Consider the following 24,116-nt stretch of genomic DNA (forward strand, 5'->3'; position numbering starts at 1 on the left):
AGTGAAACTTTTTATCTTGTCTTGCCCGTAGACGTAGACCTTACGGTTGAACCACGTTAAATCCTGTGTTATTCTTTTTATCTTTTTAATATTGTGTGATTGTATAATTTATGTATATATCTTAGATTTACGTGTTTGTTATAACAATTATAATGGACAACTCTCTTTACCTTATATTCTTAACTTAAAAAACAAGAGTCTCTTAAAGCTACGACTCTTAAAAACTAAAAAATTAATTCTCTAAGTATGAATACACTGTCTAACAAACAACAACAACAACAATAATAATAATAATAATAATAATAATAATAATAATAATAAATAATCAATTAAAATTTATAATAATTAATAATATAAAAATTTTTAATTAGAGTTTTAAAAAAATGATAAAATATTAATTTATTAAATAATTATTTATTAAAAAAAATGTATACATAATGAATTAGAGTTTAATGGCTTCCAAAGTATTTATAGGTAACATAAGTTGAATAATACGTCTGTTTAATTTATAAAATGAAATTGACACTGACCATGCGGTCCGTATCTTTATTAATAATTCTTTTTATAAAATTACCGCATAATTTAATTTATAATTAAATATATAACTCGATTATTATTAAAAAAAAATTAAAACAGATTAACACTGACCCGTAACTCATTATCATTAATACCCCGCGAGGCCCACATAACCATTTCCACCTACGATAAGAGGCCCACATATTAATTTATTTTCAAGAATGCGGCTTATATTATTATATAATTTTATTTATTTAAATAAGATTTTATTTTATTTTATTTTTTAAAGGCAAATGATTTTATTGTTTATTTGCCCAAAAATCAATATCTAGATAAAGCCGTAGTTATCTATAGAGAGAAAAAAACCGTCCCATCTTTTTCTCTGCCAGCCTCTTATGCTGGTTTTGTTTCGCGGAAATTTCAATCCCTTCCCACTGAATTTGCATCTACTTCTAACTTCTTTGCAGAAATTACAATCCTTTTATCTGCTGAACTGGATAATCATATTTGGAGAGCGGCAACGTAATCGTGGTTTTTCACTTCAAAACTCGATAGGTGAGCGAAGAATTTTACTAGTTTCGATGTAACTGCGAAGTATGGTTTCAATATGATTTGGCAAAAACAGAAATTAGGGTTTTAATGTTGCGATTCACAATATATTGAGTTTATTGATGTCAAATCCGGTATGGAATATACTTAGTGGATGTTGACCTCCTGTGGGAAATAGCAACTTGTTTACGGAGTCCTTGCGTGTTTTCCTTTTTTATTAAAGAAAATGATTGCTTATTTATTAATTATTTAGTTTGCACCTGTATGTATAGTTTTTAATAATCCTTAATTTTTATATTTATGTTTGAATTCTTCTTAGAAAATGATTGGGATATTTGCCAAGATATTTATTGTTGACTAATGGGGGAAGGAAAAAAAAGTTTCTTGTGTGAATGTGCGTCTTATCTTGTAGCTTTGTGCATATCCAGTATCTGTGTGTAGGGCTATAGGGATACGTCGTAGACCCTGTTGCTTTCACATTTTCATCCTTCATTTATAAATTATACGTAAAGACCTCCTTCTTCTTGCCAGTGATGCCTCCTTGTGTCTTGCAAAGGTAACCTGATATTTTTTTAGAATATTTTGCTGATGTTTCTTAAAACATATATCTATTGCTATTACGAGTTATGGAGCTGCTCCGTGCACATCTAGTGGACGGTTCTACTGATGTATTGTAATTTTGGTTTTGATATTAAAAATTGCAGTCAACAGTTTTAGATTGTTCTGCTTTGTGTTTAAAGCAACATAAACTGTTTACAGGTCTTTATTAGCATTATTTATTTAGGGAAGCTAGTACTTTGTATGGAATTAGCAATTCTGAGCTATTAGCTGGGCAAGCTTTTATGTGACATTTCTTACTGACAATGCTCTCAGTTTGTTTAAATTTTCCTGTATATATGGGGAAAGTTTAACTTTGAAAGTGATCTCACCGTAACTCTCTTGTTGATCTTACATTTAATTTTTTGATCTGCAGTAAGTTCTTATTACAATTGCAAGGGCACAATATATGATTCTTTGTCATTTGCTTTTATTATTCTATCATTGATTTCTTTCTTAGTTTTGGTATTCAAATATGGCCTTGTAAGCATTTATTAATTCTTAACAAGTCAAGTAGTCTTAGTTCAGGCAAGGGTGAAAATTGGTTGGTGAATAAATATGTTCTTGTTCTAGAGTTTCTATTATATTTTGGTTCTTAGAATTACTAGGATCATCCATGAAGTGGGATTCTGAAATTGTTGAAGTGGTTTTTAAACGTGATTGTTTCATGTTCTCAAAGATCAATGTTTAGTGATTATCTTAGCCTACTTGTGCATGAGTGCATCTGCTCTTCTGCACTCTGAATATAATTAGAGCTTGTATTCATTTTTTAGGGTTTTTGTGTTGTGTTACTTTGTTGATACATTTACGAGGATGGTAAATGCCCTGCCATAAAGGAAAACATGCATCTATTGGAATATTCTGAGAATTGTCAGCAGATTATTACAGATGTTACTGTACTTGGTATGATCAGAAAATGGGACAAGCTCTGGGTTGTATTCAAGTGGACCAGTCAACTGTAGCTGTCAAGGAAACCTTTGGGAAGTTCAATGAGGTGCTTGAACCTGGTTGTCACTGTTTGCCTTGGTGTTTGGGGAGCCAGCTAGCAGGTCATCTTTCGTTACGTGTGCAGCAGCTGGATGTTCGATGTGAAACTAAAACCAAGGTCTGTTACCTGCATACATAATAATTGCTAGGAAATTAGTAGGCACTCTATTTTATGGGATTCATATAATCCTATGGTGTAGCATCCTACTGCAAGATGGGATTGTATAATTTGGATCATATAAAAATTTTCTGACTGCCAACTTCTTATTTGTTTGCAGCATTCTTTTATGTATTAAACATTTTATGAAAATCAAAATGCAACTATCAAAGGCTCTGATCTATTATGCTTTATCTTCAGGATAACGTGTTTGTTAATGTGGTTGCTTCTATTCAATACCGGGCACTGGCAGAAAAGGCTGCAGATGCTTTCTATAAGCTCAGCAATACCAGAGCACAGATCCAAGCCTATGTCTTTGATGGTATGAATTTTTAGTTTAGCTTTGCATGAGATTCTAAAATTTCAAATTGAATCAGCTGCTACCAAAGTATCACGATCACATTCTCTCATGAGTTCCATAATCATGATATGCTATCTTTGAATTAGAAATCAGATTGGTTACGAGAAAACGAATCCATATAGTCAACCCCAAATTTTTGGGATAAAGACTTAGTTGAGTTGAGTTGAGTATTGGTTATGAGAACCTGAATTGTTCAACCATATGGGGATATTGGGCCTGGTTTTCATTAACTTGATGGAGATAGAGGTTAACAACACTTAAAATGTTTCATTTCTTCTTATTTTCTAAGAAGGCTGGAAACCAGTTTCTTTCTAATGCTACCTGATTTTTAAGGGACGTGTTATTGTATGATTTTCTTCTCTTAGTAACTTATGACTTGTCTGAACACTTGAGGTAGTGGATGGGTGTTGGGAAAGAAAGTTTTGCTTGATTTTGAGCTGTAGGACAAGAATATTCATAAGGTTGAGTTCTTTGATTTAGGCCTACTAGTTTATGTCTGTTTAAGCTTTATTATGGCAATTAATTTGACCCCTTGCTTCTTTAGTTATTAGGGCAAGTGTTCCAAAGTTGGATTTGGATTCAGCCTTTGAACAGAAAAATGAGATAGCAAAAGCTGTGGAAGATGAACTTGAGAAGGTACTTGCCAGTATGCTTTTATTTGATTTAGAATTAATCAAATCATCTGGTCTTGCTATATTTTTTTAATTTAATTGTGGATATGTAGGCTATGTCGCATTATGGATTTGAGATAGTTCAGACTCTTATTGTGGATATTGAGCCAGATGAGCATGTGAAGAGGGCAATGAATGAGATCAATGCAGGTATAACATTTTACCCTGTTCTGCTTTTTCTTTCTTTCCTCTTCTTCTTCTTCTCCTTCTTCTTTTTTTTTTTTTTTTTCTTTTTTCTTTTTGAAGTCTTTTCCAAAAGTTTTCAAGGCTTAAACTCCGTAATTCAGTTATTGGATATCTGTCCAGTAGGGCAATTTATCCCGTTTCCTCCTTAGGCCTTATTATTGTTGAGGTTCTGAGTGACACTGAAAATTCAGGTTATCATTGTCTGTGCTCTGTTGGTATACCATTCATTAGAGGAGAGATTTTCTGTTGTAAACATAGACATCTTTCTTTGTATCATTTCCAAAAAAGCTAACAAAGTGAGTGGATATGTAAAAATTATTTTTATACATCTATTAAAAAAAATATTATGACATCTATTTTCTTACAGCATTCTCTAACTAATCAATCACAGCAATTTAATATCATGTAATTTCTCCGGCTGTACTCTTTAATCTTATTAGGTGATATCCATAACCACACTGTAGGAGAGGTCTCCTAACGTATGTTTTTCATATCAGTCATTAATGTATTTAATCTGAAAGACCTAGGAAGCCCTCGTCTTCAATTTGTATTTTCTTGATACAACATTTTTTCCCCAGAGAAGCACTCTAGAACTAGTCTTGTTCAACCCCTGTTTCTGTACATCGTTTGATATAATTTTTTTCGGTTGTAACAGCTGCTAGATTGAGGGTGGCTGCCAATGAAAAAGCTGAAGCAGAGAAGATTTTGCAGATCAAGCGAGCTGAAGGAGATGCAGAGTCAAAATATCTTGCAGGTCTTGGTATTGCTAGACAGCGCCAGGCCATTGTAGATGGGCTGAGAGATAGTGTTCTAGCTTTCTCTGAGAATGTACCAGGGACAACTTCTAAGGATGTCATGGACATGGTTCTAGTGACCCAATACTTCGACACCATGAAGGAGATTGGTGCATCCTCAAAGTCCAACTCTGTTTTCATACCTCATGGACCTGGTGCTGTGAGAGACATTGCCACACAGATCAGGGATGGTCTTCTTCAGGCCAACTCGACTTAGTAGCATTGCAAGTTTCTGTAGTATTTTAAGAGGCTTGGTGATATTGCAGAAGGCTTTTTGATCTTGCTTTCTCTAGTTGTATATGGTTCAGAATCCTCGATGCATGGCGTTAAATGGAAGGTAATCCCTAGAGAAAAATATCATAGTATCTAAACTATAATCCCAGTGCATTTCTTTCTATGCTTAGTAGAATTAATATCGAAATAAGTTGCAATGTTGTTCATAGAACTTATTGCACTTGGTTGATGTTGATATAGTTACATATATGGGTTTTGGATAGCAAGTTAATGATCTTTCCGAGTCCTTGAAATAATGTCATTGTTCATTGTTGTATGTGAAAATAAGTTATGAATAATTCTGCATTGGTGGAATTGCTTGAGCTCACTCTGGGGTTGGGCAGAGAAGATTGTTTTGTGCGTTAACTACGGACTTGTCAAAGCACTGCTAAACGTGAATAAATTTGGGCCGCCAACCATTAAATAGGGCGGATGGCTTTAAGCAATTAAATAATATTTATTTTAATATCATTTTAAATTTAAAAATTGACTATTCAATTAGGACATCAAAGTTTCTATTAGTCTTTTTCAAAACAATTGGCGACTTATTTAAAAAATATACAATAAAATAACATTGCCCATATAAGGTAATCTTCTCTAATAAATCAAAGTTGGGATATGTTGCAGATATTAAATTCTGCGACTGAAACTGGATTTAAAATAAATAAAGGATAGAAGTTCAACTGATAAGTTCAATGACACTATTGGAATTGACATAAACTAAAAAATAAAAAGCATAAAAAAAAAAATTTTCAGCTCACAATGTCAATAATATCAAATTCAATTGGCTCAAGTATTGCATTCCTGACACATATCGCCGCCATTTACAAAAATAAAAACGTGCAAAGCATTCAACCGAAAACCATTACCTTAGCCAACCGCGACAACCGCGCAAAATGAATGAAACGCTGAAACAGCGATTAACTCTGATCAAGATCCAAGCTTTTTCTCCCAACATGGATGAAAGTCAAAATATGATGAAATAGCAGCTCATTGAGATGCTGGAGATTGAAAAACAACAATCATATTGAAACAAAAATGAGATTGAAAAACAACAGTCACATTGGAACAAAAATTCCATGTGCAGTATAATCGCTCGAGCATGTATACCCTCTATTAGGGGCAGATGCATAATCCAAAAGAACAAATTGAAGATGGATCCAGACACCAACTAGAATTATTTTCTACAACCCATAACCACCAAAATATGTGAAATCCAATGAGACAACAGAAACAGATGGTCATTTGATTATAAAAAGAAAAAAAAAATACAAGAAAAAAAGTGTCATTTTTCCTTGCATTATTGCCCCCCACAGCTAGAAAAGGCAAGGACAGCGTTCCAATCACCCAGAAAAAGTTGCTTCGTCTAGGGCTTGAGAGCCAAGGCCAATCCAATCTTAGCACTCTTTTCAATTGCCCTTGTGTCTACCTCACCAGAGATGGTGAAAAGAGACTTGGGGCGCCACTCATGCTGGATGAGGGCACTTGCCCTGCCATAGTTGTTCACCCGAGCCTTCACTGTTGTCAAGGGGTCGAGCGCATGCTGCGTGCCAATAGTTAGTGTGTTCTCATTGCTTGAAAAACTATGGGTCAGCTCTGCACCAACAGCTGTATTGGTCAACGGGCTCACTGTGTGGTAATAGGAAGCATTAAGAGTATCCCCTTTGTCATTCCTGTGGTCATTTCATAAGAAGAGATAGCGAGAGAACAGATGAGAAGGGGAAAAGAAAATATCAATAGTGACAAACCACAGGACCCAATAGACATGCATAAACAATATAAATACCTGATTTCAATATTTGAACAAGACACTAATTTTACAGTCTAAACAAACATTTTTATCCCAGTCAAGACAATCTAAACAAATATCAGGAACACTATTTCAGGTTTATCATCTTCAAATGCCTCTACAATTCAGAATTATTCCAGGAACCAGAGGAGTACTTTACGATAGTATGCCAAGTGTATGATATAACATCATATAAATGACTGAAAAAATTATCTACTTTTATTGCAGAAGGAACTCACAATGTGAGGGAAGCAATAAGGTCAGCGTTGGTATAATTCAACCCTGCATTCAATTTGGTGAAATTCCCAGTGGCAGTGTCAAATGAGAGATCAGTCCCAAGAGCAACAGCATTGTTCCCAACCACACCTGAGAAGTTAACAATGGGATTTGCAGTCAACCCAATGCTAGTGCTTATCCCAGCATATTCATGCTGGTACTGGAGTTCCACCTGTGAACGTAATCACAAGTCAGACCATACAAATACAAAGTTGCAACTAATGACGTCCAACAAACTATGATGCGTCCAGCAATGCAGCAAGCAAGTTCAGAAAACAAAAAATGCATGAAGTCTTCCTATTCAACCATAACTACCAAAGATCTGAACCTAGACTAGCAATAAATAAGCACCATCTGGCAAAAGTGGTTTTTTTACCCCTCCATCCATCAACCAACTAATTCATAACTGAACAGGAAAATAAAATCCTCTAGTCAAGGAAAAATAGATCAGAGGCTTCTTACCTTGCCAGATCTCTGATCAGGAACTTTGAAGCTGAAGATCGCCTTGAGTCCAGGAGCAGGCTCATCAACGGTGATGGTTGTGAACAGCTACAGATAAAACCAACATTTAGCTGAGTGATCATAATTTCATATAATGAAGAATATATGAATGGATATCCACCTAATAATAAAACAATAACTCCAGTTAGTTTGGAAAGAAATGCCAAAAGGAACTCCATTTTTGAAGAACAGGTAAAAAAGCTGGGCTGCATCCACCCAATCCAGCCAAATGAATTATATGCTTAATTCGGATTATGCAGTTGATCTACAGACTTATCTCCCAAGTGAAAATGCATCTTGTAATTTAATACACTACAAGTTGCTACCATAGAAGTACAAATATGCAGTAGAAAATAAAAATCAAAGACAGACAGCTGCCTTATTTATAGGGAAATAATTCTAGGTGACAGACAATGGAGTTGAAGCAGAAATGACAAGGTTCATAACAAGTAACGCAACTTTCCACGTTGCAATTCTTCAAATTTTTGTATGGAAGTTTGCATGTTCAATAGAATGTATGCATGAATCACATTATAGCAAATTTCCAGGGATTAGTATAATTTCCATCTGATCCTTAAAACTGCAGCACTACACAGTTTCTCATAAAGTACAAAATCAGAAGAGGGTCATGATCTTGTGATTTTTCATAACTAACAATAGCAATGCAAAAACTCAGATGATGCAGCCAACTAATAAAAATGAGTTTAAGAAACCAAAGGAAAAGAATCCATCACAAATACACATACAGGCATACAACTTACATTGGAGTTTGTGTCCACTTTTACATCAGTTGTGATATTCTTGTTCTTCAACTGACTGCTTACATCTGCCAAATAAAACTCACCTTTCTTAACTCCACTTGAAGTGATTGCCTGAAACAACAATGAAATAAACATCAGAAAACTACAAAAGGTAGCCGGTCATATACTATAGTGCATGACTGCATGTCCAGCGTAGCAAGCAACAATAGAAGTGTTTGATTCTAAATATATAAGAAATTCACATTACACCAAAAGTATTCATACGCTATAGAAAGCATACATAGGGTAGAAATATTTACACACACGGAATGCACAAACAAGAAATTATAGTCAAAACAGACGCCCAAACACATGCCACCAGAAAATCCCAGTAACTCCTTTTTAAACAAAAGCCATTTCCAATGATGAAAATAAAGTCCAAGATGCTTTTCTGGAAACCACTAATATGATAGCAGTGAGATATTGAATTCATACACAAATTTGGCAATCCCACAACAAAGAAACCAGATGCTACACAAATGCTTTTTAAGTACTCGTGCAACTGATCCATCCATCTGTTCTTGTGTGGGAAGTAATGAAAATTATATGTAAATGTAATGAAAATTATATGAAAACCTATCAAATAAAAAACACAGCCAAGAGATTATCACAAAAGAACATGCAACAAGAGAATTAATCACCAAAAGAATAAACACATTGTATACCCTTATTTTGTGATGAGTATGTGCATTGAGGCTGTAGGAAACCTGACGTTATATAACTGTAAGATGTAATTGGAGGCATGAAGCTGAATTATTAATTCCGAGGCATGATCTTGGAAGAAAATAATAATATGTTTTTTTTGGGAAGCGAATTTAATTAAATTTAAATAAAATTTTATTTTGTTTAATTTAATATAGGTAATTTTAAATGCACCTAATTAAGTTTAATTGGGCTCCATGGACCTAAGAAAACCTAGTTAGAAATTTTAAATAAGACCTATTCAACTTATTTTTTCAAAATTAACATAAGAAAATATCTTTTTATCTATCCCTTTTTTCCTATTGGTTGGAACACTTCACCCATATTCTAGTGTCATCCAAATTCCTCAATAACAGTTTTTTAAATTATCTGAATTTTATCACACTAGGACTTCAAACCCTACTACACCTCTTTCTCACTCCCTATTGGTGCCTTCTCCTTTCCTTCTCTTCCCATTGGTTGAAACACCTCATCTATATTTTAGTCTCACCCAAATTCTGCAGAACTTTATCACGCTAGGACTCCAAATCCTATTACACCTCTCTCCCAAAACCCTATAAATACCCTACTGAAAAAAAAAAAAAAAAAAAAAGAACGTAAAGGAGAAGACAAAAAAATAAAAAAAGGAAAAAAAAATTAAAGAGAGGAATAGCTAAAATTCTTTTAGTTTTTCTTTCTTTCTAGCATATTTCTTAAAGGTTAGTTCTTTTATTTTATTTTCAAGATCTATGCTATGTAATGTTTAATTCTATGTTCCTTGTTTTTAATTTATTTTATATGTTCATATAGATCATGTAATCATGTTTAATTTGAGGGGATACACAATTCTGCACATGTTTAGTTTCTGTCTCTCGTATTTTTATTATTTTTCATTATTTTCTGAATCTGTAAAAAATTTGTAAAAATTATATTCATATTCCGCACGAAATTCTATTAATTTTAGGCTCAAGAATCACTAAAAAAGCTTTAATATTTTGTAAGTTATGACTGTTTGAGGTTAGGGTTCCTGTAAAATCCGATTTGCAGGATACCCAACTTGTGGAGCCCATATCTCCCTTGTTTCTTAATATTTTTGTGCAAATGTGGTGTCTAAAATTAAGTTTGGAATCTTGTGAATCTTTACCAATTAGTTTCGCACTCATATCTGTTATGGTTGGTGAGTTATGAATTTTACAGAAAAGTAGTGCGATTCTATTACTGGAAAAAGTTATAATTTGTGTAGACCATTCGGCTAGGGTTTTGTTTGGTTTATAAATTTTATGATGTTGTATGATGTTTTGGCTATCTTCTGTAATTTTTTCATAATTTTTAGGCTTGTCTAATTATGTTTCAAAAATCAAATTTCTTGCTACTGTCAATCTGCCAGAATTTGAAAATTGTATGTTTATGCATGTTCTTGTATTTTCTTGGGTTTCAATTGATATTTGATCTATTTTTCTGTACCTTTTTAATTCAAGAAATATTATGAAGTGTTTGGAATATGTTAAAAGATGTGGACCCTTAGGTAGTTATAACTAATTAGGAATTTTAATCCAATCTTAATCCTTTAGGAGACTAGAGTTAGAATCCAATGTAAATTGTATTTAATATTTTCTTATTTTCTTTAGTTTCTTTATTTTTTACTAAAAACAAAATTGGTAAGTAGCCATAAGGTAAGTACCAAAGAGGGCATTTGCGTAGAGCTTATATGGAGCTAAGCGGAAGTAAGCCAGGGATTTCATTGACATACTAGAAGAGAAGACCATTTTTTAAGAGTAGCTTGCCTCAATGGCAACTGCAATTACTAATAAGTAAGTAATCCTAAATTCCTAAAATAACCATTGGCATGAAATTGCAGTAATAATAGGATTTTTATTTGGTAAATTAAAATTAACTTTGTTTTTAACTTAACTGACATTTGCATGTAATTAATTTAAATAAATACTTTGTAAATTAAAATTAATCTTGTTTGTAAATTAAACTAACATTGGCATGTAAAATAAATTTAATTTAATACTTGGTAATTGTAAAATAAATTTACATGTTAGAAATCTTTATTAGCTTGTGATTGTTTGGGCCTTATGTGATATTAGAATAAATTACGCATGTACATAATTAACTTAGTTCAATTATCCTTAGGGTAACTTGATGAAAATTAATTAATTTGGTCAAATAAAACGTAAGGTTATTTGAAATTGAATTTGTTTGTAAATTAAATTCTCGATAATAAATTAATTTTAGTCATCTGGTCAATATCATTTAAATAATTAGCAACCCCATAGATAGGAATTACTTGTGCATGAAAATTGTTTGCAAACAACAACCCTTTTATGAATTCCTTGCGTGTGTAGGATTAGAATTGCATTTTTTAGGATGAATTTTAATAAATGAATAATAAACAAGACTTTTAGAAACATTAGCAGATGACTGGCACTCGAATTAAAGAGGTTAGACCAGGCGTAAGGGGTGCCTAACACCTTCCCCTTACGTACCCACTATCCCAAACCTAGACATTGGGCTATGGTAATGACGGTTGTGGAAACTCTGCAAATAGTAAGTTGCCATCCATGACCCTTGGAAAAAAATACTGAATATGTCCCGGTTATTACCCGGGTGGCGACTCTTGTCTATCTATGCCTTCGTTGCATAAATCCTTAGTATCGTGACAGTGTTATGGGAAGACGGTACTTACCAGTGATTTGATTCTATTAAGATTGTATGAAATGCATATCTAGGAAATGCTGTCTATGGAGGTGGTACTTAAGTGAGACCATTGTGACTCCACCATCTTTCCTGGGCATTACCTGGTGCATTTATATAATTCTAATGGATGATATTTCGCCTCACGCTCCGCTCCTACAGTTTGGCTAGGGATTAAATGGATAGTTACTCCAACATGTTTCTATTAGTATAATATTATTCCTTTGTTAAACTTTTTGCATTGCATTACACTATCACACGGATCACTCTCACCCTTTTTAGCCCCGCTAGTACTTGCTAAGGAGACCATAGTTTTACTCGAGCTATAACGAATTGGTGAATGCTAGCACCCTATGCCCGTACCTTCGAGTATATAAAAGAGCAACAGCTCCGGCTGTTGTGCTTAATGGACAAGCTCTCGCATGGGCGACCCTTTTCCTATAAAATGAAGCCCATGAGCCATAGATTTCAACCATAGGTTATTGTGCTGGATTTATAATCTTACTATTTAAACCATAAGTTCTAGTTGAGATGAACCTAAGCCTATGTATAAACCCAATGTGTGTATAGGCCTAAGTCCATTTCAAAACCTGTATTAAGCAAAAGGATGCTTATTTATGGTTAAACTTTAAGAAACTTTAAGGATATAAATCCTTTGTTTGTGAGAGAAGGATCGTCCTGGACCACCCCCCTGTTGGTGTGTCCAGTGTACCATAGCCTAGGATAAAATTTTTTCTTACCCTATGCATGAGAGTTGAAGGTATAAGGAGGCAAAAATTCAGTTCTGGAGTTTTTTTTTTATTATTTTGATTCAGTCTTTGGTTCGATTTTAGTTTAGTTTATATGATTTGGTTTTGGTTCAATTTTGGTTCTATTGGTATCGTTCGGTTTTGGTTTTGTAAAAGTAAAGGCAAAAAAAAGAAAAAAAAGAAAAAAATGATCCATTCATGCACTGCATTCATGTACATAGCATGCTTAGGTTAACTCTTAAATTCTATTTTTTTGAGCAAACATAGCCTCAAAACACACCAAAGAGACTTCCAATCAGGTCACTTGGGTTAGGGAAGGAAAGAGACTAGTAAGAATTTCATCTGCACTACTTAAGATGGAGGAAACTATGGCCCTGCTTGATGAAATATTGAACGCCAAGATGTTTGAGCTAGAAGAGAAAATTGTGGTCAACTTTAGAAAGAGGCCCCGAGGTAGGTCAATCAAGTGGCAGTAAAGTTATTGAGGTTCAAATTGTGTCTCACACCCCAAGGAGATTTTTCCAATTCAGCCAACCCTTATCTGAAGTTTTGGAGCGTCTCAAAGCTCAAGACCTCCTATAGCTCTTAGCACCCAGACCACTACCAAATCCACTCCCACCTAGCTATGATATCAACCAATGTTACCGGTTCTACCAATGCCTCCAGTCATGAAACCGATTGACGCTTTCAACTTAAGCATGATATCTAAGACCTAATTGATGCCAAAAGGATAATTGACCCAAAAAATCAACCAAAAAAACCCACACTAGCCCCATGCCTAACCAAAATTTTCACCTACACCAGGTCTCTACATGATCTCCATCACCCCAAATAACCCTAACAGAATTATTGACTTTATCCAACCCATCCAAAAGCCCAATGGACATATCCAACCCATCCAAAAGCCCAATGAACCTTACTCTATAATGGTTGTTGATATTTGTGATTATTCTAGCTATGATGAGAGTCCTTTGAATGTTTGAACTGATTCTGATGAGGAGATAGTTGCATTACAACTAGATGGTTCAGTTCCACTAGTGTATGATTTTCAAGTTGTCGGGATCTATGAAAACTAGATGGATTTAAAAGTGGCTACCATGAAGAAAGGGATGAAGTTTTTTCTTAGCATAGGCCTAGGAGAAAGTATAGATGGTCTAGTGACTTTTCTTGAGATGAAGGGGTAGATCACAGAGTCATGATTTGGGCTATAAGCCAACAGAAGAGGAAAAAAAGCCAAAGCCTCCTAAGTTCTAGAAAGAGGGGGCAATTACCTTGACGTATGATTAGGGTTATCATATGTGAAAGAATTAGAGCAGAAAATCAGCACCATTGATCTAAAGATTGCATGGAAGCCAAGAACCTAAAGTTGCACTCCTAAGTTTGAGTTTGTCTTTTGTAATGCTCACAGTAGTGATACTGATGTTTCCATTTCTAATGTACTTGATGAAGATTTTGAGGCAAAAATTACTAATATGACTAGTCCTTTTGTTTACTTATTTGATGTTTATTCTAATAGGCAAATGCATGGCATTCATAATCATTTAGAATCAGATTCTATTAATGTATCAAAATCAATCTTTATTAATTTGAGTACACCAAATAATCCTAAAGACATCAAGTTAGCTAAAGATTTAACCTAAAAAGAAAGAGATAAATTTAAAGCCTTGTTAACAAAGTACCAAAAAGCACATGCCTCGAGCTTAAAATTAGATGGCCGATTCCCAAGCCAAGCTAGTGTCCCCATAGGAAAAGAATGATCAAAAGTTGACTTAGCTAGTTATCCTAATGAGGAGTAAAATTTCATGCTATGAAGGATTAGTAGTAGCACATGTGGACCTAAAGGGAGAAAGAAATTGGTATGAAGACGTAAGAAGGTCTCTGGAAGTGAGAGAATACTAGCAATCAGCCAATAAAAGAGATAGAGCAACAATTCATAAATTAGCCACTCAACTTACTTTAGCTGGGGGACAATTCTACAAACTCTTATGTGTGATAGAAAAATAGGCTGAACAAATAATGAAAGAAGTATATTAAGGAATGTGCGGTCCCCATATGAATGGAAAGGTTCTAGTTGGGAAAAAAATGTTCAAAACATATAAGGATTGGCCTGAAAAATTCCGTATGTTGTTTAAGGTTATCGTAGTACTGTAAGGATATCCACGGGGGTAACCCATTCTCTTTAGTAGATGGGACTAAACCAATGCTATCCATTAGTAAGAGGTCAAATCCTTGAGGGTGATACTAGAAGCTAAGATCCAGGAAAATGAATGGGCCCAGAAAATATATAAAGAACTAGTTTTGATTAATGAGAAGAGGATGCGAACCTTGTATCATATGCAGGCTTATCAGAGGAAGATAGCCAGGACCTTTAATAAGAAGGTGAAGCCAAGAAAGATCAAAGAGGGAGACATGGCTGTGAAACAAACTCGGCCCATCCATTTTGATCCAAGAGGAAAGTTTAAGTCAAACTGGGATGGTCAATACATAGTCAAAAAGATCTTGCCAAGAGGTGCTGCAAGAATAACAGACCTGGATGGGAATGAATTTCAAGAACCAGTCAACTTTGACAGGCTCAAATGGTACTTTGTGTGAGATAGGCTCTCTAAGCTGAAAACCTGTAAAGGCAGTCTAGGCAAAATGAGATATGAGATAAGATCTGGATGGAAAACTTGAAAAGGTCATTCGGCAGGTTATAAAGCTTATTTCTAACTCTGGAAGGTTAAAAATTTGGTAAAATTAAATGGTGTATCTGAATAAATAAAGAAACTTTTATTGCATTAACCAGGAATAGGTTTTATTTAATTATGATTGTGAATGTTTGTGTCTTGAGGGATACATTAAAAGATTAAGTAATTGAACTGCATTGTTTTAATTTAACCTATTGTCTTGTGAGTATGACAGAATAGGTGCTTGATATAAATGCCACAGTGATAGTCTAATTTCCAAAAAAAAAAAAAAAAGAGAAAAAAAAGGAGCTTGCTAGGTGGAAAACCCAAAAGGGCCGCTTAGGCAAAAGTTAGAGCAAGCACGCTGAGATGAAAACTCAAATGGGCATTTCAAGCAAAAGTAAGGGCACAGAGAATGGAGTTCATGGAAGAGAAAAGAGTCAAGGCAGACACTATGGGGAGAGAGAAGAAAAAAAAATCAGAGGGAAATTGTATTGTGACTTTAAGGAAATCTTCTTTGGTGAACGGTTTTTTTCAAAAATTTTGAAGCTAAAAAAAAGTTTTTGCAAAGGAAGTCCCTAAGAGGACTATATTTTTTTATAGAATTTCTAGTAAAATTTGCATGCTCATGATAGGAAGCAGCATACAGGAAGCACAAAAATCACCGAGAGAGTTTTGAGACCTAGTCATCCCAATTTTTTCAAATCATGAATTAGATGTTTTTGGTAAGTCCTTAGACATTGTTTAAGGCACACGACATAGTTGTGTAAGGCGTAGAAGAACATGCATCAACATGTCACCTATAGGTGTGTAAGGCGTAGAACATGCATCACCATAATTTCAAGTGTCGAACTACAAGGGGGTTTGATTCTTCCTCAGGGTAGCAAATGAGATACGTAGGTAGTCTAGGACCGCGGTCCTAAATACGAACCCACAACATTTCATGACATCTTTTTTTGGTAAGTCCTAAGACGTCGTTTAAGACATATGGTATAGTTGTGTAAGGCGTAAAAGAACACGCATCAATATGTCACCTATAGGTGTGTAAGGCGTAGAAGAATATACATCACCATAGTTTCAAGTGTCGAACTACGAGGGGGTCTGATTCTTCCTCAGGATAGTGAGGGGGATACGTAGGTAATTTAGGATCGCAGTCCTAAATACGAACCCACAACATTTCATGACAGATGTTTTTTTGTAAATCCTTAGACGTTGTTTAAAGCACATGGCATAGTTGTGTAAGGCGTAGAAGAACACGCATCAACATGTCATCTGTAGGTGTGTAAAGCGTAGAAGAACATACATCACTACAGTTTCAAGTGTCGAACTATGGTCTTAAATACGAATCCACCACATTTCAAATCACACAGTTGCCATTGTTATGAGACCGTAGCTAGTCTCATGACACAGAGTGTATTGACAGAGCAAGATGCAATCAATTTTCACATGACACAGTTATCACTGTTATGAGACCGTAGCTAATCTCATGACGCTAAGTATATCAACAGAGCAAGAGACACTCTTTTTTCACATGACACAGTTATTACTGTTATGAGACCATAGCTAGTCTCATAACATAGAGTATGTCAACCGAGCAAGATATACTTGATCCTCATAACTAATATTTCATAGTTATTAGAAATTTAAGTTTCACTTTGACGAAACTTGAGCAATACTTTCGCATTGATTTCAACTTTCGCCAAAGTAGGGGGCAAACTGTAGACCCTTATTTTGTGATGAGTGTGTATTGAGGCTGTGGGAAACCTGATGATGAAAAATTATATGACTGTAAAATGTAATTGGAGGCATGGAGCTGAATTATTAATTCCGTGGCATAATCTTGAAAAAAAAAATAATATGTTTTTTTTTTTGAAGCTAATTTAATTAAATTTAAATAAAATTGTTTTATTTAAATTTAATATGGGTAGTTTTAAATGTACCTAATTAAATTTAATTGGGCCCCATGGGCCTAAAAAAGCCTAATTATGAATTTTAAATAAGACCTATTTAATTTATTTTTTGAAAATTAAAATAAGAAAATATCTTTTTCTCTATCCCTCTCTTTCTATTAGTTGGAACACCTCACCCATATCCCAGTCTCACCCAAATTCTTCAATCCCAATTGTTTAAGTTATCTGAACCTTATCACACTAAGACTTCAAACCCTACCACACCTCTTCCTCACTCCCTATTGGTGCCTTCCCCTTTCCTTCTCTTTCCATTGTTGAAACACCTCATCCATATTTCAGTCTCACCCAAATTCTGCAATCCTAGTTGTTTAAGTTATCTGAACTTTATCATGCTAGGACTCCAAGTCCTATCACACCTCTCTCTCAAAACCCTATAAATACCCTACTGGAAAAAAAAAAAAAAAAAAAAAGGTGGAGAAGACAAAAAAAAATAAAAAAAGGAAAAAAATTAAAGTGGAATTACCAAAATTCTTTTAGTTCTTCTTTCTTTCTAGCGATATTTCTTAAAAGTTAGTTCTTTTATTTTCTTTTCAAGATCTATGCCATGTAATGTTTATCAACAGAGCAAGAGACACTCTTTTTTCACATGACACAGTTATTACTGTTATGAGACCGTAGCTAGTCTCATAACATAGAGTATGTCAACCGAGCAAGATATACTTGATCCTCATAACCAATATTTCATAGTTATTAGAAATTTAAGTTTCACTTTGACGAAACTTGAGTAATACTTTCGCATTGATTTCAACTTTCGCCAAAGTAGGGGGCAAACTGTAGACCCTTATTTTGTGATGAGTGTGTATTGAGGCTGTGGGAAACCTGATGATGAAAAATTATATGACTGTAAAATGTAATTGGAGGCATGGAGCTGAATTATTAATTCCGTGGCATAATCTTGAAAAAAAAAATAATATGTTTTTTTTTTTGGAAGCGAATTTAATTAAATTTAAATAAAATTGTTTTATTTAAATTTAATATGGGTAGTTTTAAATGTACCTAATTAAATTTAATTGGGCCCCATGGGCCTAAAAAAGCCTAATTATGAATTTTAAATAAGACCTATTTAATTTATTTTTTGAAAATTAAAATAAGAAAATATCTTTTTCTCTATCCCTCTCTTTCTATTAGTTGGAACACCTCACCCATATCCCAGTCTCACCCAAATTCTTCAATCCCAATTGTTTAAGTTATCTGAACCTTATCACACTAAGACTTCAAACCCTACCACACCTCTTCCTCACTCCCTATTGGTGCCTTCCCCTTTCCTTCTCTTTCCATTGTTGAAACACCTCATCCATATTTCAGTCTCACCCAAATTCTGCAATCCTAGTTGTTTAAGTTATCTGAACTTTATCATGCTAGGACTCCAAGTCCTATCACACCTCTCTCTCAAAACCCTATAAATACCCTACTGGAAAAAAAAAAAAAAAAAGGTGGAGAAGACAAAAAAATAAAAAAAGGAAAAAAATTAAAGAGGAATAGCCAAAATTCTTTTAGTTCTTCTTTCTTTCTAGCGATATTTCTTAAAAGTTAGTTCTTTTATTTTCTTTTCAAGATCTATGCCATGTAATGTTTATCAACAGAGCAAGAGACACTCTTTTTTCACATGACACAGTTATTACTGTTATGAGACCGTAGCTAGTCTCATAACATAGAGTATGTCAACCGAGCAAGATATACTTGATCCTCATAACCAATATTTCATAGTTATTAGAAATTTAAGTTTCACTTTGACGAAACTTGAGTAATACTTTCGCATTGATTTCAACTTTCGCCAAAGTAGGGGGCAAACTGTAGACCCTTATTTTGTGATGAGTATGTGTATTGAGGCTGTGGGAAACCTGATGATGAAAAATTATATGACTGTAAAATGTAATTGGAGGCATGGAGCTGAATTATTAATTCCGTGGCATAATCTTGAAAAAAAAAAATAATATGTTTTTTTTTTGGAAGCAAATTTAATTAAATTTAAATAAAATTGTTTTATTTAAATTTAATATGGGTAGTTTTAAATGTACCTAATTAAATTTAATTGGGCCCCATGGGCCTAAAAAAGCCTAATTATGAATTTTAAATAAGACCTATTTAATTTATTTTTTGAAAATTAAAATAAGAAAATATCTTTTTCTCTATCCCTCTCTTTCTATTGGTTGGAACACCTCACCCATATCCCAGTCTCACCCAAATTCTTCAATCCCAATTGTTTAAGTTATCTGAACCTTATCACACTAAGACTTCAAACCCTACCACACCTCTTCCTCACTCCCTATTGGTGCCTTCCCCTTTCCTTCTCTTTCCATTGTTGAAACACCTCATCCATATTTCAGTCTCACCCAAATTCTGCAATCCTAGTTGTTTAAGTTATCTAGGACTCCAAATCCTATCACACCTCTCTCTCAAAACCCTATAAATACCCTACTGGAAAAAAAAAAAAAAAAGGTGGAGGAGAAGACAAAAAAAAAAAATAAAAAAAGGAAAAAAAATTAAAGAGGAATAGCCAAAATTCTTTTAGTTCTTCTTTCTTTCTAGCGATATTTCTTAAAAGTTAGTTCTTTTATTTTCTTTTCAAGATCTATGCCATGTAATGTTTAATTCTATATTCATTGTTTTTAATTTATTTTATATGTTCATATAGATCATATAATAATGTTTAATTTGAGGGAATACACAACTCTGCACATGTTTAGTTTCTGTCTCTCGTATTTTTATTATTTTCGTTATTTTTTGAATCTGTAAAAAATTTGTAAAAATTATATTCATATTCTACACAAAATTCTATTAATTTTAGGCTCAAGAATCACTAAAAAAGCTTTAATATTTTGTAAGTTATGGCTGTTTGAAGTTAGGGTTCTTGTAAAATCTAATTTGCAGGATACCCGACTTGTGGAGCCCATATCTCCCCTGTTTCTTAATATTTTTGTGTAAATCTGGTGTCTAAAATTAAGTTTAGAATCTTGTGAATCTTTTCCAATTAATTTCGCATTCATATCAGTTATGGTTGGTGAGTTATGAATTTTACAAAAAAGTAGTGCGATTCTGTTACTGGAAAAAGTTACAATTTGTGTAGACCATTCGGCTAGGGTTTTTTTTTGTTTATAAATTTCATGATGTTGTATGATGTATTGGCTATCTTCTGTAATTTTTTCAAGATTTTTAAGCTTGTCTAACTATTTTTCAAAAATCAAATTTCTTGCTACTATCAATCTGCCAGAATTTGAAAATTGTATGTTTATGCATGTTCTTGTATTTTCTTGGGTTTTAATTGATATTTGATCTATTTTTTTGTGCTTTTTTAATTCAAGAAGTATTATGAAGTGTTTGGAATATGTTAGAAGATGTGGACCTTTAGGTAGTTGTAACTAATTAGGAATCTTAACCCTTTAGGAGACTAAAGTTAGAATCTAATGTAAATTGTTATTAATATTTTCTTATTTTCTTTATTTCTTTTATTTTCTTTAGTTTCTTTATTTTTTATTACAAACAAAATTGGTAAGTAATCGTAAGGTAAGTATCAAAGAAGGCATTTGCGTGAAGCTTATATGGAATTAAAAGAGAGTAAGCCAAGGATATCATTGCCATTATAGAAGAGAATACCTTTTTTTAAGGGTAACTTGCCCCAATGACAACTGCAATTATTAACAAGTAAGTAATCCTAAATTTCTAGAATAACCATTGGCATGAAAATGTAGTAATAATAGGATTTTTATTTGGTAAATTAAAATTAACTTTGTTTTTAACTTAACTTACGTTTGTATATAAATAATTTAAATAAATAGTTTGTAAATTAAAATTAATCTTGTTTGTAAATTAAACTAACATTGGCATGTAAAATAAATTTAATTTAATACTTGGTAAATGTAAGATAAATTTGCATGTTATAAATCTTTATTAGGTTGTGATTGTTTGGGCCTTATGTGATATTAGAATAAGTTACGCATGTACACAATTAACTTAATTCAATTATCCTTAGGGTAACTTGGGGAAAATTAATTAATTAGGTCAAATAGAAACGTAGGGTTATTTACAATTGAATTTATTTGTAAATTAAATTCTCAATAATGAATTAATTTTAGTCATCTGGTAAATATCATTTACATAATTAGCAAGCCCATAGATAGAAATTACTTGTGCATGAAAATTGTTTGTAAACAACAACCTTTTTGTGAATTACTTGCGTGTATAGGATTAGAATTGCATTTTTTAGGATGAAGTTTAATAAATGAATAAATAAACAAGACTTTTATAAACATTAGTAGAGGATTAGCACTAGAATTAACGAAGTTAGACCAGGCGCAAGGGATACCTAACACATTCCCCGTAAGTACCCACTATCCCAAACCTAGACATTAGGCTATGGTAATTACAGTTGTGGAAACTCTGCAACGAATAAGTTGCCATCCATAACCCTCGGAAGAAACACTGAATATGTCCCGGTTATTACCCGGGTGGCGACTCCTGTCTATCTATGCCTTCGTGGCATAAATCCTTAGTACCGTAGTAGTTTTATGGTAAGACGTTACTTTCCAGTTGTTTGATTCTCTTAGGATTGTATGAAGTGCATGTCTAGAAAATATAGTCTAAGGAGGTGGTACTTAAGTGAGACCACTGTGACTCGACTATCTTTTCCTGAGCATTAACTGGTGCTTTTTATATAATTCTAATGAATGATATTTTGTCTCACGGCCCCCTCACGCGGTCCTACACACATATAATGTGAAATACCTTACTCTAATAAAATGTACCTAACAATTACACAAACAGTTGCAAGTGGCAGAAATTCAATCAATTTGGTTGCTTTAGAAAATTGACTTAATTAGTACTACTTAGATTCCTAAAATTCAATCATAAAAATCAAATAAATTAGAATAATGTTTCAATATTTATCCAGCTGAACCTTCTTATTTGTTAAATAAAACCTGAAAGCAAAGTGTAATTTTCTTTGATTTTCATTCCTTTTCTTAGCAACCAGACAAGGAATAAATCCCCAAAAATAAAAAGGGGAACTCCTATAGATTAACATGCCAATCAAACCGATCATTAAATGCCAGAAAAATCAAAATTTATGCATAAATATAAAAAGAAAAATACTCACAACTCCAGTGGAAGTGTAGGTAGTGACGGTGAATTTGTGGTCGCCCTGGTAATCCTTGTAGAGAAGATCTGCAAAATTTAAAGAACAAAAAAAAAAAAAAACAAACAACAACGACAACATTCAAAAAATAACCCAGCAGTAAACGAAGCAAAACACGCAGAATCAAGCGAAAAAATAGTAGGATTATAAAGTACCTCTAGCTTTCTTGCCAATATCGGAATAGATACCAGGGCCTTTCCCCATGATTTTCCCGAGAAAATGAAAATGAGAGATGAAATGAATTGAAGGGTTTCTTTGTAAAGAGCCTTCTAGAGTACGATAATCGTACCAGAAGAATTGGAAAAGCAAAAGGACAACCCTAATGTTTTGGTGTTATAAGAACCGTTGGATCCTCTGGTGCTGAGACATTCGGTCTCGTGGGCCGTTGATTAAGAGTTGAGAAAGAAGTTCGAATAGGCTGTGGTGTCAATAAGTTTGTTTAAAAAAATATTTATTTCGACTCACATTAATTAAAAAATAAATTTTAAAAAATTAAAAAATTTATATTATTAAATCAAATTAAAAATTAATAAATTTTATTTTTTAATACACATTAAATTATCAATTAAAAAGTAACATATAATTTAAGATAAATAAAAAATAAAAAAAATATTATTTTAGATGGTATTTAAAAATAATAATTAAAATTTATTTGAAAAATTATTTTAAAAAATTATCAAAAAATAATTTTAATAATTTTTCAATGTATTTAAAATAATATTGTTGAAATAATTATACCAAACCAAACATGTCTAAGGTGTTGTGCGACTTTGAGAGAATCCAGACAAATGTTACGAGCATATTGGCCTTTGGGGCTCTGTTTTTTAGCTGGCCTGCTATAAGTTTGTTTAGTATTATTCTTGAAATTATTATTAAAAAATTATATTTTTTAAATATCTTAATTAATATATATTAAAAAAATAATTAAAATTTTATTTTAAAAATTTTAATTATAAAAATATTAAAATAATAAAATATTTTTTTAAATTAATTTTTTAATAATATTTAAAATAATATTTTTATTTTAAAAAAAATTAATTTGAACTCTTTAAATTTAATGTCAAATTGATACTGTAACTTTTCACTTAAATCAATTAGGCTAAATTTATAATTTAGCTTTTATATTTTTAAAATTAAATAATTTAACAAATAAAATTTACTATTTGGTCATTTTATTAATAATAAAAAATTTAAAATACTCTTAATTTTACATATTTTCTAATTTAAATAATTTAATCTCTAAAATTTTATATTATAAATGAAATAGCTTAAATTAAAATACTATTTTATTGGCAAAATTTAAATCAATGAATTATTTTATTTGTAATACAAAATCTTAGAAATTAAATTATTCATTTGAAAATATATGTAGTTAATGATATGTTTGTATTTTTAATATAATTAACTGTCAATTAGATTGAAAATTCAATAAAGGGATTAAATTGTAAATTTTATTAAATTTTACATCAAACTGTTTAATTTTGAGAATATAATAACTAAATTACTTAGTTTTACCAAACTTTAGTGCCTAAATTATTATCTTTAAACAAATCAAAGAAAAATTAAAAGAATTCATAAATAAAAAGTTGATTTAATAAAAATAAGTTTATTAGTAGACATTTTCACATTAATATGATAGCGAAGGATGATAAATAAACATAATAGTAAGTAAATAATTTACATGGTTATATTTGAAAATAGATAAATTAATTGAAAATAAAAGTAAGTAAAAGTAAAATTTACTTTCTCTTATCTTTTAAAT

The 24,116-nt window shown here is 32.5% G+C and overlaps 2 protein-coding genes across 7 annotated transcripts; one reads left to right on the plus strand and one right to left on the minus strand.

Moving 5' to 3' along the window:
* The first annotated feature begins 835 nt into the window (after window positions 1–835).
* On the plus strand, window positions 836–5,406 carry LOC110668473 (hypersensitive-induced response protein 1). Of its 6 annotated transcripts, none has more exons than XM_021829717.2 (6): window positions 836–1,071; window positions 2,541–2,767; window positions 3,008–3,128; window positions 3,712–3,803; window positions 3,892–3,988; window positions 4,680–5,406. In XM_021829717.2, the coding sequence occupies exons 1-6, from the start codon at window positions 912–914 to the stop codon at window positions 5,033–5,035; spliced, it is 1,053 nt and encodes a 350-aa protein (XP_021685409.2). In that variant the 5' UTR covers window positions 836–911; the 3' UTR covers window positions 5,036–5,406. The 6 variants fall into 6 exon arrangements, with proteins under 6 accessions (XP_021685409.2, XP_021685416.1, XP_058008829.1 ...); XM_021829724.2 differs by having other exon boundaries at window positions 925–1,071; window positions 2,576–2,767; XM_058152846.1 differs by having other exon boundaries at window positions 930–1,071; window positions 2,436–2,767.
* Window positions 5,407–6,099: 693 nt separating this feature from the next.
* On the minus strand, window positions 6,100–22,668 carry LOC110668475 (mitochondrial outer membrane protein porin of 36 kDa). The gene is made up of 6 exons (XM_021829726.2): window positions 22,510–22,668; window positions 22,316–22,383; window positions 8,419–8,529; window positions 7,619–7,705; window positions 7,120–7,328; window positions 6,100–6,764 (listed from the first exon to the last, which is right to left on the minus strand). Exons 1-6 carry the CDS (start codon window positions 22,556–22,558, stop codon window positions 6,458–6,460), a joined length of 831 nt encoding a protein of 276 aa, XP_021685418.2. The 5' UTR covers window positions 22,559–22,668; the 3' UTR covers window positions 6,100–6,457.
* Between the last annotated feature and the right edge of the window lie 1,448 nt (window positions 22,669–24,116).

Source organism: Hevea brasiliensis, chromosome 9, assembly GCF_030052815.1.
Source record: "Hevea brasiliensis isolate MT/VB/25A 57/8 chromosome 9, ASM3005281v1, whole genome shotgun sequence".
Taxonomy (NCBI): Eukaryota; Viridiplantae; Streptophyta; class Magnoliopsida; order Malpighiales; family Euphorbiaceae; genus Hevea; species Hevea brasiliensis.

Excerpts from the sequence above, each read along its gene's own strand:
- LOC110668473 (XM_021829717.2), top strand. The coding sequence starts at position 912 with ATGCTGGTTTTGTTTCGCGGAAATTTCAATCCCTTCCCACTGAATTTG. Across the intron at positions 3,129-3,711 it reads CCAAGCCTATGTCTTTGATG|TTATTAGGGCAAGTGTTCCA; the intron begins GTATGAATTTTT and ends TTGCTTCTTTAG. Across the intron at positions 3,804-3,891 it reads TGGAAGATGAACTTGAGAAG|GCTATGTCGCATTATGGATT; the intron begins GTACTTGCCAGT and ends GTGGATATGTAG.
- LOC110668475 (XM_021829726.2), bottom strand. The coding sequence starts at position 22,558 with ATGGGGAAAGGCCCTGGTATCTATTCCGATATTGGCAAGAAAGCTAGA. Across the intron at positions 22,384-22,509 it reads TATTGGCAAGAAAGCTAGAG|ATCTTCTCTACAAGGATTAC; the intron begins GTACTTTATAAT and ends TAAATTTTGCAG. Across the intron at positions 7,329-7,618 it reads CTGATCAGAGATCTGGCAAG|GTGGAACTCCAGTACCAGCA; the intron begins GTAAGAAGCCTC and ends TTACGTTCACAG.